Source organism: Equus quagga, chromosome 12 (assembly GCF_021613505.1).
Source record: "Equus quagga isolate Etosha38 chromosome 12, UCLA_HA_Equagga_1.0, whole genome shotgun sequence".
Lineage (NCBI taxonomy): Eukaryota > Metazoa > Chordata > Mammalia > Perissodactyla > Equidae > Equus > Equus quagga.
In genome coordinates this window covers 51,573,035-51,592,397 of record NC_060278.1, presented here as the reverse complement: position 1 = coordinate 51,592,397, position 19,363 = coordinate 51,573,035, and the positions used below count along the sequence as shown (strand labels likewise).

At 32.7% G+C, this 19,363-nt stretch overlaps 1 protein-coding gene across 1 annotated transcript in view; it reads left to right on the top strand.

The window, feature by feature from the left end:
• The window catches only part of BRINP3 (BMP/retinoic acid inducible neural specific 3), a 390,477-nt gene that overhangs the window by 10,520 nt on the left and 360,594 nt on the right, over positions 1-19,363 (top strand). The window contains exon 2 of the mRNA XM_046679822.1: positions 8,004-8,289. Coding sequence (XP_046535778.1) covers positions 8,054-8,289 — 236 coding nt within the window. The 5' untranslated portion in view covers positions 8,004-8,053. The remainder of the gene's footprint in view (positions 1-8,003; positions 8,290-19,363) is intronic.

Below are 19,363 nucleotides of genomic sequence, written 5' to 3'. Positions count from 1 at the left end.
AAATCCTACCTATTCATATGGAAAATGGCACACATTGTTAATGTATGCAAAACTATATCTTGAAAAATTATTTGACATCTTTATGCAATAAAATGCAGAATTCTAGTCAATTAGGAATTCTACTCTATTTAAAAATTCATTACCTTTAAATAAACAGTGTCTCTAGACACTTAATCTATTAAGTAAGAACAATTTTAGGACATTTGAAGTCTAAAAGTATAGATCATACCTGGTATTTAACTAAAGTTGTAAATTAAAACATCATTACTAAAGTAATGATGTAAATTATTCAATAATTGAGCTCTCATTCATTTATTAATTTGACTATACTAAATATAGGTCATAAACATTCAAAGATGAAAATGCATATGCATATACACATTTGGAAAATGATGCATTACGTTATCCCTATATGTTTGAATGTGTTCATCTAACGTAGTACTTGATTTTCACTGCTGATCTAGAAAAGCAATGCCTTTAAAACTGTTTTTATAATATCCTGGGATCTTTCCTGAAATAGAGTACTATAAAATTTACATGTATGTATATTTTAGCTGTAGTTCTCAGTTTTCACAGTATTGTTCCTTAAAATAATACTTGTTAGAAATGATCCTTGTATTTTTGATATGATCTGGTATGTCTGAGAATATAAGAAAAGTGACCTTAATTAAAAATTTAGGACTGCATTTCAGCAAAATATTAAAGTCATCTCATTCCACATACATTTTTTGTCTCCCATTGTGAGATACCAATTCTGTTTTATATTTGTTGGGTAGGTTTTTTTTTTTCTTTAATAATACTATAAAGCAATTTATAATAACACTGAGTAATCTAGCCTATTGGATTAATCTTGCATTTTCTCTGATGGGAGGATAAGTAAATTAAATCAGTTTGACTATGATGATGTTTTTTAACCTGATAACACATGTAATCTGAAAAAACTGAAAAATTCTGATTCTTTAGTTTATAGTACATGTCTTAAAAGATGTTAAATGGAATCGCATTTGGTTGATTAAGCTATAATCTTCACTGAAAACATTAAATTATACGAAGCAGATATACTTTGAAAACCTGTAACATGAAAAACTATATTATAAAAACCCATAATATGTCATTACTCAGATCACTTACTTATAATAGCCTGAGATAAAAATTTCTCATTTTAATTTTAACTTTATTTTCTGTTTCTATTATTTATATATTCCATTTAAAATTTTTATTTTCTTCAAAAGGATTTCATTAAGTGCCAACAAAAATCCCAAATAAATAACTTCAATCCGCAGTCAGTTCTAATTAGGTTGTAGTGTGGTGTTAACAGAGATAGCGTGCTTTTCCGTTTGACTTGAAGACCAGTGCCATTGAATCCCTGTTCGGCTGCATGTTTATTCACCTTGAACTTCAATCATTAAACAAGGAAATGATGATAATAATATATACCACATTGGGTTGCTGGGAGGTGAAAGAAGGAAATATTGTAAAGTGCTTGGCATATCAAAAGAGCTCCATAAAGGTTATTTTTGTTGTGAAGGAAATAAAAATAGCACATCATTTTCATCATTAATGTCTTTTTTTTCCCTATGAGGTTTGGAGGGACTTAAGTTAAACTTATCTGTAGAACATGACTTTCCAAACCAAGAGGGGCAAGCTATTCAACTGCTGTTTCTATATTATTATTATTTAAATTCAGGAGTGACAACACAATGGAACATTCGCTATGCTCCTTAGTGAGAATAGGATGTATGTTTGTCTTTATATGTGAACTCTGCTTCATTTGGTCTATTTTAGAAACTATGAATTATACAACATAAATGCAAAGATTTTGAGTTTTCCACAATTATGTACATGACCGGGGTAATTCCTTATAATTGTACCTAAAGCTAATAATTAATAATGGTACTTTTATATCCTTGTTATTAACAGTTTTTGAATATTAAGAATGCTTTACCTTGATATTACTTGAACATACCATTTATGTTTATGGTTTGGACACCAAACCGTTACCTTAGAACACCATTTTCTTCCTTTCTCAACTGTTAAAGAGATTGTCATCCTGAGTATAGTTTGGATGCAAACGCTCTGTAAGTCTTTCTTTTTTCTTTCCATGTAGAAGGAGTCTCCTTAATCTTGCGGTCCATATCACATTAATTATACCTGGATTTGGTTCTTAGCTAATCATCATTTATTCATTCACTCAATCAATACTTATTAAGCAACTATTTCAGTCACTTCCCTAACTGTACTCAGTTGTCATTAAAACAGGAACAGTCATTGTCCTCCTAAAACTAAGTCTAATTGGGAAGAACGGAGATATGCAGACAAATAGACAAAATATATAAATAAATATGCAATATAAATGTGCTATAATTGATTATGTAATAGAATCATGACCAACCAACCTTGCAAAGTCATATAAAGCTTTGTGGAGGAAGTGACAATCTAGTCTGAAGTTCAAGGATAGGTCAGGGTTGAGCAGTGAAGGGATCTACGTAGAAAGAATGGTTCAGGCAGAGTACACTTCATAAGCAAAGATCCTGAGGATGGGGGGAAAGTGAGGTGAACTCAAGGACTAAAATTATGACTGAAGCAAAGTGGTTGTCTGGTTGATAGTGGTGGTGTCATACCCACAGAGGGAGGATGTGGATGAAGAGCTAAGGAAGGGAAGATAATTTTATAAATTATTTTAAAGAGTTTGAGTGTTATCCAGAAGGCAAAAGGCACAATTACATAAATGAGAGTAGAAGAGTCGTATGTTCAGATTTAACTTTTTAGTAAGATAATTCTGTAGTAAAAAGAACAGACTGGAAAGAGCCACGTGGATGTTAAAAAGAACAATTATGGAGTTATTGTAGTGATTCACAATAGAGGGGCAATGGCGGTAGTATTGGGGGTACAGAATGACCCAGTCAAGTAAAGTGAGCGTGGAGAGAATATGATAGATTTGATTCTTAGGAGGAAGAACACATAGAACTTGGGAATTGGTTAGATGTGTGCAATGAGTGAAAAAGTAGAGGAAAGTAGGATTTGGGCTTAAGTATTTGAGTGAATAAAGTATCCTTTATGAGATAAGGAAACCAGAAAGAGAAAAAATTTGGAAAATGTTGAATTTAGTTGACAGAGGTCTTGCTTTCTAACAGAGAGTATCACAGGGTGTGTTTCCTGCCTTCCATATGGCCTTCTTCATTTGATTGTAAGTTTCTGAGGACAGAAATGGTATTTTTAGTGATAGCTATGGTCCACTCCCATCTCAAAACATATCAGAGTATTTTGCACATTGTAGGTGATCAATAAGATTTACTCTATTATTTTGATTTCCTATAATAATAATTCTATCAAATAGGAATATAAACAATGAGTAACTAAGTGGAAAAACATTTGAAAATATACAGTTAAAAATATATTTAACTCTTCTATCATTTATTTGCTTATATAATGTTATATTTAATGAAGTTACTTCAGGGCTATCATTCATTCCAACATATAATAAAATAATTACCATTATTATGTAATATATGACAATATAATATGCTATATGCTTTAATAGATTCTGGGACTATTATGTATAAGTATATGTATTTTATAATAAAACGATTCTAATATTTATTCTTTAATAGAATACTATATAATATCTATTCCACTAAATTATTTGTGAAAATGTGGCTTCTAAGTAAATACAACGGCTTTGGGAATTGGAGATTTCATTCATTTTGAAAACTCAACTTTTTACACTTACAAGCTTCAGTATTAGTGATTATGAATGTTAAGGAGCTATTTTATAGAGCAATGTAGCAGTTGGTCAAGATAAGGAACTTGGAGAATGGTTATATGACCTTTGGCAAATCTGTCAGTTTTCTTTAGAGAAAGAATAGAATATGTGGTAAATATAAACAGTGAATCTAGCTGGGGAATATACATGTTTACTGTACTAGTCTCTCAACTTTTCTGTGGGCTTTACATATTTCAAAATAACAACATATCTTTAAAACAATTATTTATGAAACTTCTTTGCATATGCAAAATCACAAGTGTGTTTTATTCCCTGAGAAAATATTTTGGATGTGCTAGCAGCAAAAAGCAGTCGAAATGCACATGCAGAAGAAATTATATAGCATGCAATGTCAATTGTTTAACAAATAGTAATCATTAGTATTGAACAACCAACGAGATATTGGATAATGAGATAATGTGGTCTAAAAGATGAGCCTCTGTATGACCCACTGCTTTAAAGGACCTTATGTCTAAGTCAGTGATACATAATCGTCTTTCTATCTTTGTGGTTTCAGCTTTACTAGTAATGACCCTAAGTTTAGCTGCTTACTTCAGTAGGGACCTCTGAATGTCCTCAAAGGGAGTCTGTTCACTGCTTTTGTCATTGGCAATCTATATTATAAACTGAGTTCATTTTAATATTATAGGAAATATTTTATTTATGAATTTCCAATTCTTGATATGTCAATATTTGCGATAAAAGTAATGCACCAGCACCCTGGAATAGGATTACAGACAGCTAGTGAGGAGGAATAATTATATACTAGAATATATGTGTGAATAGGTATATATATATATTTATATATACACCTATATTACATAATATCTTATGTATTTATTATATATTATATACATTAGTGTATATTACTGTATATGTAACGTCCTTTTGTCATGCTTTCTTCTGCACAGATTTTCAAGGCCATTGCGTATTTGCAAATAATAAAGTATAAGATGCTAACGTTTCCAGTGAATTTTATTTTGTGAGTAACAATTTGTTGTAAGAGCGGGCCACGTACTAAATACCTATTTTTTAAACAGTGTGATATTCCAATATTTACGGCTTCCTTTTACCTTATGCAAAGAAAAACTTGATCAATATCACTTTTTAATTAAACACCGCTTTTTTTAACGTGAACTCATGGTTTTCGTTTTGTTCTGTTTCTAAAGTTTTATTGTTTTTTTCTTTCTTCAATCTCTTTTTAGTCTTCATAAAATGCACCCTTATATGTTCTGGAAAATGTTGTAGATTGCCATTGCCATTTGATCTGTTGGTCGCTTAGACACATATTCAGGAATAGTAGATTCAAGGTCATTTTTCACTTTCCCTGTATTCCAGGGAGTGAAATTGATGACTTCACTTATTAGTTTAGTAATTTTTATTTTCTTTCATCATGATTCCTCTTCCTTAGCAGTACCTGTAAGGTTAGCTGTTTACTTCAGTAGTGACCTCCAAATGTCCTCAAAGGGGCTTTATTCACTACTTTTGTCATTGGCAATCTATCTATAAAGTCAGCTCTCACACAAGGGTACATATGGTTATTAACTCAAGCCAAATAAAGGAACCAATTCAGCCCATTCAATAATAATTTAAAAATTAGTATTCACATGCAAGGGTGATTCAAATGTGCATTTACCCGCTTTTGTGACAAACTAGGTGAATGAAGTCCTTTTGTTAGTGAAAATTGAGTCTAATGGCCACTTGTTCTGAGGAACTGGGGAAGCCAGCATCCTTGTCTTAATGTATTCTAACAGTGCTTTTCTCTCTGTTTTGTACCTCGGCGAGGCAGTTTCTCAAAGACAGCTTCAGTGGAACTGTTGGGTACCACACTTTCTCTATTGTACATCTCTTTAAAAAGATCTTATAATGATTTCAAGAAATCCTGTAAATTAACTTAAATTTGGACAAGATTGATATCCACATGTACTAACAAACTATGCTTTAAGAAAAACTCATTTTTGAACAGAAGTGGAAACATGTACCCAAATTAGAAGTAGACGAAACAGAAATAATTAAAACCTAATATTAACATTTTTAGGCAGTTCGTCTACATATAATTTAAGAAAATCTTTGCATCTTCCTCTATGTTAAGATTAGGGAATATGAGGACGATGAAACATCTTCAACATACTTGATACAGAAAAGAATAAAAACTGTAGTTCTGGGTAACTATATCTTGAAAAATTATAGAATTTTAGAATAGGACCTTAAATGCCATCTAGGTCAATCATATCCTACTTTGTTAACACTTTGTGTCTTACAAACTCATGTGCTTAAGCTCAAGCGTTGGTATAATTTTATGGTATATAATTACATGATTTCATACCAGTATGAAATATACTTTGAATCACTCCTAATGTCCTTACCACATGCTAGGCATTATTCTATGTACTTTACGAAAGAAAATTTAATTTTTTTGTAACACTGATTAAATGTTCTTAGCTTGAATATATATGATCAGCAGAATAAAAGTGTGTGTTTAAGAAAAATTAGAAATAATTATTAGTCACAGGAGATGATAGTAAATGGTATAGCTCCCACATAACAAAACAATATGTACAAAATATTTATATTCTTCATCTGAATTCGAAGCTATGAGTTGAATCATTTGACAACACTACATTTACACAAATAATTGATGGAGATCCAGAATTTGTGTTATATGATATGATCCTTTGTTATGATAAATTATTTTTAAACTGTCTTCACTTATAAGACTTCCTATGTAGTTTACAAAACAGGACATTTCTTAATCACTACAGTGCAGCAACTCATATGATTGGGGACACTCACATGATTGGGACAGCTCATATGATTGAGACAACTGATATGATTGGGGCAACTAATAGTATTATGAGGGTATTGATCTTTTTAATTGTGTGAATCTGATGACCTACGTCAGCCATATTGTATCACTGTTTTGAGTTACTTCATATTTGTGAAATTATTGCTGTACATTTCTCATTATATAAATAGTTCACGATTAAATTATGAATTATAGAGTTATAACTAGAAAGCAAATTAAAACTATTTGCCTTATCCAAACACTAGAGAAATATTGCAACTACTATAATTAAAATATTTTACTTAATACTGTGCATTTTTATTGCTTTCTAAAGAAATTTTGCTGACTAAAAACTCTCACAACTAAAACTTTTTTGTTAGAATTATATTTTGCATAGTTCTCTGTGCTATAAATAATAATATTGGAAAAGATTGGTGAGGGTGGAAAATAAAACTGAGTTAAAATGTCTGTGGAATATTTTGTGTAGCATATAGACATTGCATCAGTTGCTTTGTGTAATGTCATTTATACTATACCACACTGGGATTACACCTCTTGTTACTTTATTTTGAATGCTTTTTTGAATAAATTAATGTATGTGGTTTCATAGTTTATGTATAATCTGCATTGTCTAGTTTGTGTGTGTATATGAATTTTGTAGGTATGCCTATTTATCTCATGAATAAGACAGATATGCACATTTAAATCTTTTAAAGCTCCTAGAAATAATTTAATTATGACTCTGATTAAATAATCAGGGAAGTTTGTCCCTAGTAGAATAATGGGAAAAAAACTTCTGAGCAAATACACACCTCCACTCCCATACCCCCAACACACATCCATCCATCCATTTACACAGAGAGAGCTAGCTAGATGGACACACATGCACGTGCACATCAACACAATTTTTTATTTATTTATGCATTCTTAGAGCCACAGTTTTAGTCCATGCAAGTTTATCTATATTATGGAAATGCTACCTGTATATCTTTAACTCATTTTTAAAGCATTTTTCAAAATAACGAAAGTGCATAATAAAATACATCTAGTATTAAAATTTATAGCACAATTTATGAAATAATTAAACATATTTAGCATTTGTTTTGAAAGTGTCCAATGTTATAAAACATTTAAGCAAAAAAAAAGAATTATTAGTTGAAGATTCTGATAGTTCTTCCGTAGGCTTTCATGATGCACTGTGTCACACTGTCATAACAAGGCCTCTTATGACTCAGTGACTTATTTTCCAATAAGTACAAAAAGACACAAAATATGAAATATATAGAACTTTGAAAAAAAGAAATCGTTTTGGTTTACTTATTATTCACTTTGGCTATCGTCTAATTTAAAACAATGATATTAGATTTTTAAAAGAAGGCACTAGCCACCTCAGCACCTTACTTGCCAGCAAAGAATCTTCTAGGGGTTAACTAATTGCCTGTGTATTTTGTCTAGGTGTTGAGGGAAAGCTAAGAGAATGAAGGCTCTAAATCCCCAGTGGAAGCATGATATGGCGGAGCAGAGCTGGTGCTGAATTGTTCTCTCTGATGGCTCTATGGGAGTGGATAGCCCTGAGTCTTCATTGCTGGGTTTTAGCGGTTGCTGCTGTTTCGGATCAGCATGCCACAAGCCCCTTCGACTGGCTCCTCTCTGATAAGGGACCCTTCCATCGCTCACAGGAATACACAGATTTTGTGGACAGAAGCCGGCAGGGATTTAGCACAAGATACAAGATATACAGGTATGAAGCAAAGGGAAAGCAATTACAGAGATATCTTCCTTGAAGGCTGTGTATAAATGAGTTTCTCTAAGGGAAAGTTTCAGATGGGAAAGGGTTATCATCAGAAGGGTTATTATTGCTATTCACCATAGTAGTGTTTTCTTGTTACTTAAAAGCATTTCTTGTAGATGTAACCTATCACAGAAAAACTAGATAATGGTGACCACTTGTGCATCACCCCCGAATTTAAGAATGCTACATTGCTTTAAAGTAAATTCCAATCAACTTTGAGGCTGAGCTTGTCATTTTAAATAACCCACATTTTTAAATGAATTTTCTTGAATGGCATTTCCTTTCTTCCTTATACCAGCTATGTTACCTTTTTTAGCTTAAGTGGAAACTATATCTTCTACTAGTCACTGAGAAATTGAATCCCCTTATCCTTTTTGGCCTAAAAGGTAATTGTACATTCAGAAGCTGGAGGAAATGGCAGTGGGATAAAAAGAAATAGCAGATAAATAGGAGATAATAGCGAAGGCCAAGAAAAAGGAGGAGATTGAGATTTGTGGCCTTTAACTTTGACTGCTTTTCTATATTTGAAATTAAATAAGTCACACAAAAGGAGTCATATATTAAGCCCAAGGGACTCCTTGCTCCCCCCAAGCCCAGAGAATCTATTAAATAGGGGAATGTACAAGTGGTTGCCTGAATGGATTAGCTTGCATTGATCTATGCCATAAAGAATCTTTCATGTAAAGTTATCAGTTTGGTTTGCTTCTTCATGATCCACGTCTACAATTCCTAATGATTGGTGTAGCATTTATGTGGAAGCAAAACATAGTTTTGTATTTTTGCGTCTGTATCTATGTAGATCCTGGGCTATAAATATTTTATTTTATGTTGTATGTGCACAAGAGGGCACTCCGCTTCTGATCTGTATGCAGTCTTTTCTCAGCATTGTGAGAAATTTATAAATCCCATCAGCAATGCATGTTTAAAGAAGAGATTGAGGGTACTGAGCAAGCTCCATGAAGCATCACGCAATTATTGCTGTGTTGTTGTTGTTTTATTTTTAATAAGCAATTCCATAGTCCAGGCAGCCAGAGCTGCTAAAAGACTTATTCTAATTTTTTTAAAAATGCAGTGACAAATATTAAAGATTTTCTTTCTGAAATGCAGAGGGGAAACAGTCAATCTATAATGATTCCAGCTGTATTCATTTTTCCATGTGTTCATTGGTTTAGCCAGCTTTCCATCACAAATTGTGTGGAGCCCCTTGAATTTAAGATTGTAAGAATGTCTTATGTTTCAGCATTCTGCAAGAGGATTTCTAACAGTCTGTCAAACAAACTGATGCCAGAGTATGTCTCCATGATTATGGCGTCTCTATTGGGAGGTTTGAGATGTTGGCTTGTATGTGATTGTTGTGGTTTGGCTTATCGGTGGATCGGTTGTGAGTTGCAAACACGGCTTGACATGTTTTCAGAGGTTCTAGGCTCAATGAAAGAGGCATTATTTGGCTCACCCTTGAAACCTTGCCTAACAATGCTATGATCATTGATGGTTGCTACAAAATGAACGATATAATATATTCATGAGGATTCCTTTGGTCTTGACACAGTGAGATATTTTATTTGTCCAACTAGTGTTTCCTTAAATTCCAGAGACTGCTATCCACCTATCCATCTGATATAATGAATCTGAGTTTTTCCTGGTGAAGTTAACCTTATTTTTGAGATATTAGAGAAGACTGAAATCCAAGGATTAGAATAGCTTTCTATATTTTTGTTTCTAATATTTGTTTTCGAAAAATGATTACTAGAGACTTTATCTTTCACAAATGTTTGCCCTAAAATACAGATTTTGTGAATATTTAAGACACACAGATGGAAAACCAGTATTTTTCCCTATTAATCACTAAATTTATCATTTTAAAAGACCACAAAATTTTGAAAAGTAATCAGCTGATTCTACCAGTGCTTTTTATTATTGCCATAAGCTCCTTCATGCAGAATACAGCATTGATGTACTTTCTGAAAGGCATTAGTTATGAATGTAAAACATATTAAGCCTGTTAAAATAATTAGGTCAAATCTCCTTCAGTTGTCTTTCTTCATTTTATCTCCTTTCCAGCAACATATTTTCTTTTTCACCTTAAATATAGAACAGCCAGATCATAACAATTGAGCATAACTAGGATCACTGTCAGGGCCTAAAGAAAAAATAAGTGCCATTACATTTGACAAGGTGCATTTTTGTCAACTCATCAGGCTTACAGAGTATCTTCAAATTAAAGTGTATTATAAGTATTTTTAGGTTTTGTTCTGAAACTACACTATAACTTAAGAGGTGGTTATGTTCTGAGTAGATCAGTGAATTGGAGGATCTAGAATAAGCTTTCTAATACTTAACTTCTCATTTAGTTAAATATTAAAAACTGGATTTTCAGCCAACTTCCCCTCTTAGCTAAAGGTTAGTAATAGAACCTAAGGATAGGCATTTTAAGTAAGTGTTCCTACTTCTAGAAAATGGGCTATGCCTGGAGGAATTTTGTCCACTGAAGTCTAGAATAGGGGCCTACTTAGCCCCTTAATAAGTGATTGCAGTCATGATGTTCTAGAAACACCCTCAGGCAGTATGCACACCAGCAAATGCGTAATTCTTCCAGGCCATGGAAATCCTCATCCTTTTAATAAATTACAAGAGCTCTGGACAGCGGACTCACTTTTAGAAACTCGAACTTAGACATAGTTGTCTTGAGCCATGAATATGAATTCTAAGGTCATAGAGTGGTGATTTTTATTCCCATAAAAGAGATATTTCACAAGCATAAATCTTCAGATGTGGTAAAACAAAATTAAGATCATTTCCCCCCCAATTTCTACCATTTTTTGCTTAACCAATATGCAAGTGAATCATGGAGAAAATGATGATGCTTTTCTTATAATTTTTCAAAATAATATAGTCATATTACTATAACTTAGCTTGCTTCCCCAGAGAATTTTCCAAAGCAAACTTTGAATGAGAATAGGAGACAATTGAGATAAACACTGTTTTTGTAGCTAACTTCCCTGAAAAAATTATATTAATAAATGACTTGTAAAGGACAAAATAACCTAGAAAAAGATAAACAAATATATGGACACTTCCTACATGGCTGGGGTATAATGAAATAGTACATGAGAAAGGGTGAACTTTTGAATAAATGGTTCTGCAATTTGTGCATCTATATGAGAAAAGCAGAAATGGGATCTCTTCCTCACACCGTATACACAAATCTACTTTATATAGAATCAATATTTAAATAGAAAAGGGAAAATATTAAGTTTTTAGAAGAAAACAGAGGAAAATACTTTCACGATACTGAGATATGTAAGGATTTCTTAAAACACAGGTATTAAACATCAAAAAAAGTACTGATCAATTAAGATATATTAACATTAACAGGACTATAGCCACCAGCAGCAGTGGTGGATGAACCCCCTAAACAGAATGTTAAGTGAAAGAAACACAACACAGGAAAAATTTGTACACAATGTGATTCTATTATATGAAATTCACAAAACAGCCAAAATTAAATCCTTGCTGTTTAGGGATGCATACATAAAGATGGTTGGTAAAACCTAAAGAAAGCAAGGAAATTGCTATACCAAATGTCAAGATACTGGTTATCTCTATGAGGACAGGGGAAGGATGGCATTTTTAGGGGAGAACATGAGGATTTCGAAGATAATGACAACACTCAATTTCTTACACTGGGTAGTTGTTACACTGGTTTTCTTTAGACTTTAAGTCTATATTTTAGACAATTATTCATATGGATTTTACGTCTCACAGCATAAAAAATTTAAAAAGTAAGTAAATATTGTGTCAGCTTTGAATTGAAAGGCTGGAGTCCTTAAATGAAGCAGATTAATTCTTTCTTTTTAAATATTCTCGAATTTAATATTTACTATTAAAGTTTATTCAATTCCATAGAATTCAATTCCAATTAAATTCCATAGAAATGTTCAATTACATAAGCAATATATACCCCATTATATTTTAATATCCATGCATGCATTCATGTACAAAAATAAAATTTTTGTTTACAAAGCCTTCCATATTTTTTATATATGATTTTTACTACAGCTTTCTATTGATAGTGTTATTATATCAATTTCAAAAAACTAACATTCAGCGATTTTAAATAGTATGTCTACAAATAACAGACAAATAGTAAAAAATAATTAAACCTTATGTTTCTGAATTTAAAGTCAATGACCATTTTACCATAATTAAAAAAAAACAAAAACAACAGACCCCATAGATAATTGACTACACCTTTGGGATTAAATATTCGGATCTTTAAAAACTAAATCCGTTGCACCACTCTTTCTTCTTTCTATGTTTTCCTGTATTATTCAGTTTTGCTTACTAAATATATCCTACCTAATATACATTTTGTGTTGCTGGAGACCTAATAAAATTGTGTTAGACTGTTACAGTCAAGGTTCCCAATGAATCAGGCTTCCCCATCTCAATGACCTCATGTATTCCCTCCCTCATTGACATTGGGCTTGGTCATGGACTTCGCCTCAGTCAATGTGGCATCAACAAATATGATGCAAGTTCAAGCTTATGAAGTACTTGTGCACTGGGTTTGCCCTGAATCTGATCTGAAACCACTCTGTGAAGAAGTTCAGACTAGCCTACTGGAGGAGGAGAGGCCAAATGGAGCAGAGAAGAACCAGGCCAGTTGAGGTTCTCTGGACATGATAACCACCAGACAATAACAATCACCAGAGAAGTGAGTGAGGTCATCTTAAAATATTCAGCCCCTGCTGAACTGGTGGAAAACTGAAACTATGCAAGTCATCCCAGACACACCAGAAGAACCAATCAGCTGAGCACAGCCAATATTGCTCATTCTCTCCCACAACCATTAACAACAACAACAAAAATCTTTTTTAAGCCTCTAAGTTTTGGGAAGGTTTTCTGTGTGCCACATATAATTGACACTAGCATTCTTCATCAGGAATTATAAATTGGATAGGCATTTATTAATGATATCTTAAATAATATGAAATGCTAAAGATGGTAACATTTATAAAGAGCTTCTTTATTAAAGAATGTATACATTTTTAAAAGAGAAACTGATGGGATTCTGGTTTAAAATGTCATCTAGATAGCAATTCCTGACACAGTCACTTCAAATTTCCTACTAAAATACCATTAATCCATTGGGAGGAGGGAGATGGAAACTCATAACAACGTAATAACGATTTTTATTTTTATTTTATTTGTTTATTTTTGGCTGAGAAAGATTCACCCTGAGCTAGCATCCATTGCCAGTCCCCCCTCCTTTTTTGCTTGAGGAAAATTAGCCTTGAGCTAACATCTGTGCCCACCTTCCTCTATTTTTTTGTATGTGGGACACCTCCACAGCGTGGCTGGTGAGTGGAGTAGGTCTGTGCCTGGGATCCAAACCAGTGAACCCAACCCACCAAAGCAGAGTACACGGAACCTTAACCACTCGGCCATGAGGCCAGGCCAAACATTAACTATTTTTAATACACAACTTTCTGTCAGAATGTGAGAGCCATTTCATAGTTGTAAGAATCAGTGATTAGCAAACATTTTAATGCTTAAGATAAAGCAAACCTAATAGTCGTGTCAAAGGTGACACTTCTCTTAAACATAGTTGGGAACTACATCGCTACTATCAGCTACCTATTCTGAAACCCAGAGTTGATGCCTAATAAAGCAGCCCTCTCTCTCCTGTAGGACCCTACTTTGTGCTGTAACCCAGAGTATAAATTCAATTTCTCTCTTTCCTACCACTTTTGGAGATGGTAGTTCCCAAGAATAACATGGCAGGTAGACAGTGGCCAGATCATTACATCCCATTCAATATTTGAGACCTACTTATACTAAAGACTCATTCATTGTTTATTTAAATTCTAATTTAACTGGTTATCATGCATTTTATTTGCTAAATCTGGCAAATCCAAGAAGAAATAAGTAATTGCTGACGTTGATGATAATGTATCAATGACAAGGACTCTCAGAAGTAACTAGGAACAGGAAGAAAGGGAGCCCTGAACGCAGTCAGTTGAGTTTCTCATGGACTTTCTTGTACAGACTATCAGAGAAATTAATGCCCAGGTAAATCTTGGCTTAGCACCCTGAGAACTAAGCCCAAACTCTACAAATCAGTGCATTCTCCAGCAAACCAAACAGTGAATGGGCAAAAGTGAGTCACACACTGTGTTTCTTAGCAAAATCTAGGTATTGATAGAGCTCTCTTTATTCCACATGACATAAATAAAATAAAACCGTAATAGCATCTTGGGGCTTGTAGTGTATGACAGTGTGTCTGTCACACTGTAGGGACACCATGCATATTGAAGGACGAAAGGAACAAATAAAAAAATGGCAGGAGAAAAGGAATAAAGAATTATCATAAAGATTCAGTGAAAGAGATCACCTCTTTATGATCCCTTGTCCCCAACATACATGTACACAAGCAGATACACACATACACACCTGGTGTTCTCAATATGTTGTAAGAAACTGTGACATCTGTGAAACAGAAGAGATGCTAAGGAAAGAATTCTTTGAAAAGAAAAAGGAATTGGGTAAGATAAGGTAATAATGTAAATAAAATACAGCAACAGGAATAAAATCCACATTAAAAACCATCACATAGAGAGTTAAGTGTAAAAATTGCAAATAGGGTTATGAAATTGCATGGAACTGTTAAAATATAACTCTTGGAGGAGACAATATTTAATGTGAAAGATAGAGATTAAGTTTAAATCATCTGGGTTTATAAGCTCAGATGATATACATAAATACCTAGAAGAAGGGCCAGGTTAAAGCTTGAGTAAAACCTTTAAAAAAATTAAGTGGAGAGTTGAAATTTACATTTATTTAAATGCTGAAAGTAGGAACTGGAAAAATAAGTTTCAATGTTATTGCAAACCTTAAGGGTAACAACTGGTAGATGCAGAAAGCATCATATATCTCTTTACATTCCCTGCTATCCCTAAAAATAAACATATAAAAGTCAAAAGTTAAATGAAAAGGATAAAAATAACTTCAAATAAGGTGACTATAGAAAAACCAAAAATAATGTAATAAATGTAAATATTTCAAGCTCTAAAAATAATTACTCGAATGGATTCATTTGAATATGCTACTTGCCACAAAGTTACCTACAGCAAAATTACACCTGACGTAAAACGTATAGAGATGATCAATTCTCTTAAAATCCATATAATACTATCTACTGAATAGAATATTATACGAAATCTTCTTAGAGAAATTGACAAACACATAGCTGTGACATGAAATTTTAATCTGCCTTTCTTATTCTTCATGGATGAAACAGACCACAGAAAAAGCAATATAGGAGTAGGAAAATGCAGATAATTTGAGTATTAAATTCAGTACAATAGTACCAATATACAGAATTTTGCAGCAAAGATGTAATATATGTCTTCTTAAAAATAAACATGGGATATATACAAAATTTGATTTTATTCTAACCCACACAATAAAAAATTTCAACACAATATATCCCTACATTTTATTATTTTGTGTGTGTGAGGAAGATTGGCCCTGATCTAACATCTGTGCCAATCTTTCTCTATTTTGTATGTGGGATGCTGCCACAGCATGGCTTGATGAGTCGTGCGAGGTCTGCGCCTAGGATCCAAACCTGCAAACTCCAGGCTGCTGGAGCAGAGTGTTCGAACTTAACCATTACGCCACCAGGCTAGCCCCTACCCTACATTTTAGAGTTCTTGAAATCTTACCACATAGCCTTGAAACTAGCTATTGGGAATATCAATTTAAACAAATTGATTCAGTTATTTGCTCATAGAATTGAAAATTCAAAAAGATTTCTTGACATTAAATATGATTTTATTTTCAAGGATATTTAATACTATGAGAAATTCTTTCCTACTCTTTCAAATGCAAAGTTAGATAAAACAAACACAATACCCCAAAACTTAAAAACAGAAAATAGGGCTCAAATGATTTTTCTTTGATCTTCCTGTTTTAAAGTATAAATATGCACAGTAAAAAGACTACAAGAAAATGCATCTAAATATTTGCTTTATCTCTAGTTGGAGTTTTATCGATTTTTCAGCATATTTTATAAAATGAGTACATATAATTCTGATGATCAAGCAAAATATTAAATGCCATCAAAAATATTCAGATAAGACATGTTACTTGAAAAACCACTTCCAAATAAGTAACAGTGAAATTATGAGGACTTACCAGGATTATTTAAATTTAAAAATAAAGTTAGAGAAATGAAGTATATTCTCTCCTTGAGCCTTAGCACCTATTTTTAAAAAAATTATAATAAAACAACTTTATACCATAAAGAAGAACTATAAAATGTCAGAAGTGTTTTATGATACATATATATAGTGTAGAATTGGAAAGGGAAGGATATGGAACTAAATACTGTGTTATCATTATGTGACTGTACTTACATGTGTTATGTCATGTCATCCTCCAAACAACCCCAATATCGTAATTCCCATTTTACAGATTAACAAATAAAAACGGAAACCTGCTGCCCTTCTCCTTACTCCTACTGTCCCTAAATATCTCTTCATGGCACGATGATATTGCAGTAAAATCACCTGTTGATTCCTCCTAATTATGAATGCCTTGAAAGTAGGACATTTCCATCTTCCTATTTTATTTTTCTAAATTTTACACACCTTGGTAAATTTTATTTCCATCTTCCTATCCGTCGTTATATTCCTAGAGCAAGCCAAATGTTCATTCATCGCAGGCATTGGCTTTACAACTGGGGTTGCTTGGTGAAAAAGCCAACACTCATGGCACCGAAATCTCCGCTCTTGACTGTAAGCAAGGAGCCACGAATAGTTTTCTGTCATTGTCGCTAAGCGACTCTGTTACCTCCGATTTATAACTGAATTTCTCAGCTCTCAGTAGCCTCACTTGTAAAATTAGGGATGCACTAGATCTCTAAAGATCCTTTGAGTTATCAAGTCCAATGCCTGTAATTTCAAAAGCCAAATGAGAAAATATCAGAACAGATAGATAAGATTAAAACGAAAATCAAATGTGGTTATTTCTTCTACCTGCATTCTTCTGTCTTTTGCAAAAGCCACTTCTAAATACGTCTTTTAAAATAATATCTAAAACTCTCATATTACTCTGTGTTCATGCATATCTGAACATAAATTTTGTAATAAACTCTTCTCCCCACAGGTCCAATTGTTTTCTGTTTCTTATACGTCATATTAAAGAGGCTATAGTGGGAAAGAAGCTATTTTTCCTAGTAGGTTGATTTTCTACAAATCATTCCATTAGTCTGTTAGCTCATTTTACAGTGCACTGATAAATTAGGGAGAGAATTCTAGGTAGTGATTTTACACATAAATAGCTTAAATTAATTGAATGCATTTCTTCCATAACTCTATTTAGTTACATCTCTAATTTTGAGTATAAATCATATAAATTTAGTTATTTAATTCTAATTCACCATCAAATATACATAAGGATTCATAGTTTAAATGTCCTTTAGTTGACATTGGAAAATTTCAGTCAGTAATAAAATAGAAATATTAATTCAACGGTTCAGGAATTATAATCCACTTTCAGAAAATGCTGTTCTTAATGGGGATTGTATATAATTTCATGGTTATAAATAAAAGACACGTTTTGTAACAATTAATAGAATTTATAAGTAATAATTTTTAGTCTAATAGTGCATTTATGTTTCTTGCTATTAAAGTGAGAAAAGAACAGTCCTGCTAGTTCACACAATTATTTACAGAGGAGGAAATAACAATTATGACTTTTTAGTATTCAAACTAATAATTTATTTGATTATTTTTCTCTCTCTGATTCTATTTTACCAAACATTCTAAATCTTCACTGTCATTATCTCTGCGGTCTCCTTCCAAATAAAATTGCCAAAATTAGCGGCATTTTCTTCTGTTATCGTTGTTCCAGGGCTTTTGAATTGCTAATACATATTTTTTTAGGGCACTATTCCAAAAATGCAAAATTTAAAACTAGAGGAACAAAAGCCCTGAGTAATAATACTTCTTCAGGGTTTTTCTTGGTGTGTATGTATGTGTGTATATTTAAAAGGACTGTTATGAGCAGCCAGCCTGGTGACATAGTGGTTAAGTTCCCGTGTTCTGCTTAGGTGGCCCAGAGTTTGTTGGTTCGGATCCCAGGTGCAGACCTTTCCACCACTCATGAAGCCATGCTGTGGCAGGTGTCCCTCATATAAAGTAGAGGAAGATGGGCAGGGATGTTGGCTCAGGGCCAGTCTTCCTCAGCCAAAAAGAGGAGGATTGGTGGCAGATTTTAGCTCAGGGCTAATCCTCTCCCAAATAAGTAAGTAAATAAATAAATAAAAATAAAAGCACTATTATGAAAAAAATGTCGTTGCAGTATATTTCTCATTGTAATTTAAAAAAGATCTTAAAAGGACATTCATTATGTCTTTTCTGCCTTTATATAAAAATAGTTAAAATAACAGTGCTATTTAATTGCAACAATTTTTTTAAAATTCCAACTTTTAAAATATTACCCATAAGATTAAGATGAAGATCTTTTTTATTTTAATAAGCATGTAATGCAAATAATAATAAAAGACCACACCCTCATCTTCAAATTTTACTTTCCAAAGTTAATGCTGAAATTTATGCTGAGTATTTATGGTTTGTAATAGATTTTCTCTAATATCTATAACTGCCCATTCTTTTATAGGAGTAACAAGTTTTACATTTTTTTGAGATTACTTTCGCTATAAATTGCTTATTTTCCAATTACTTTCCATTGGAATCACAATTCCTTAATCTACCTTAGGATGTAAGACTCATTCAGTAAAATTCATTTGGCCCAGAGAAGAGTCTTATATCAATTAATTAGTAACAGTTATCCATGGATTTTGCCTCTCAGACTGGGGTAATGTATGATAATAGATATATGTCCAACAAATATTGGGTGAAAAAAGTTACACAAAGGATACTCATATATTCTTAATTCCCCTTCCATCTTTCTAAATATTCTAGTAAACAAAGGCAATATAAAAAGTACACTA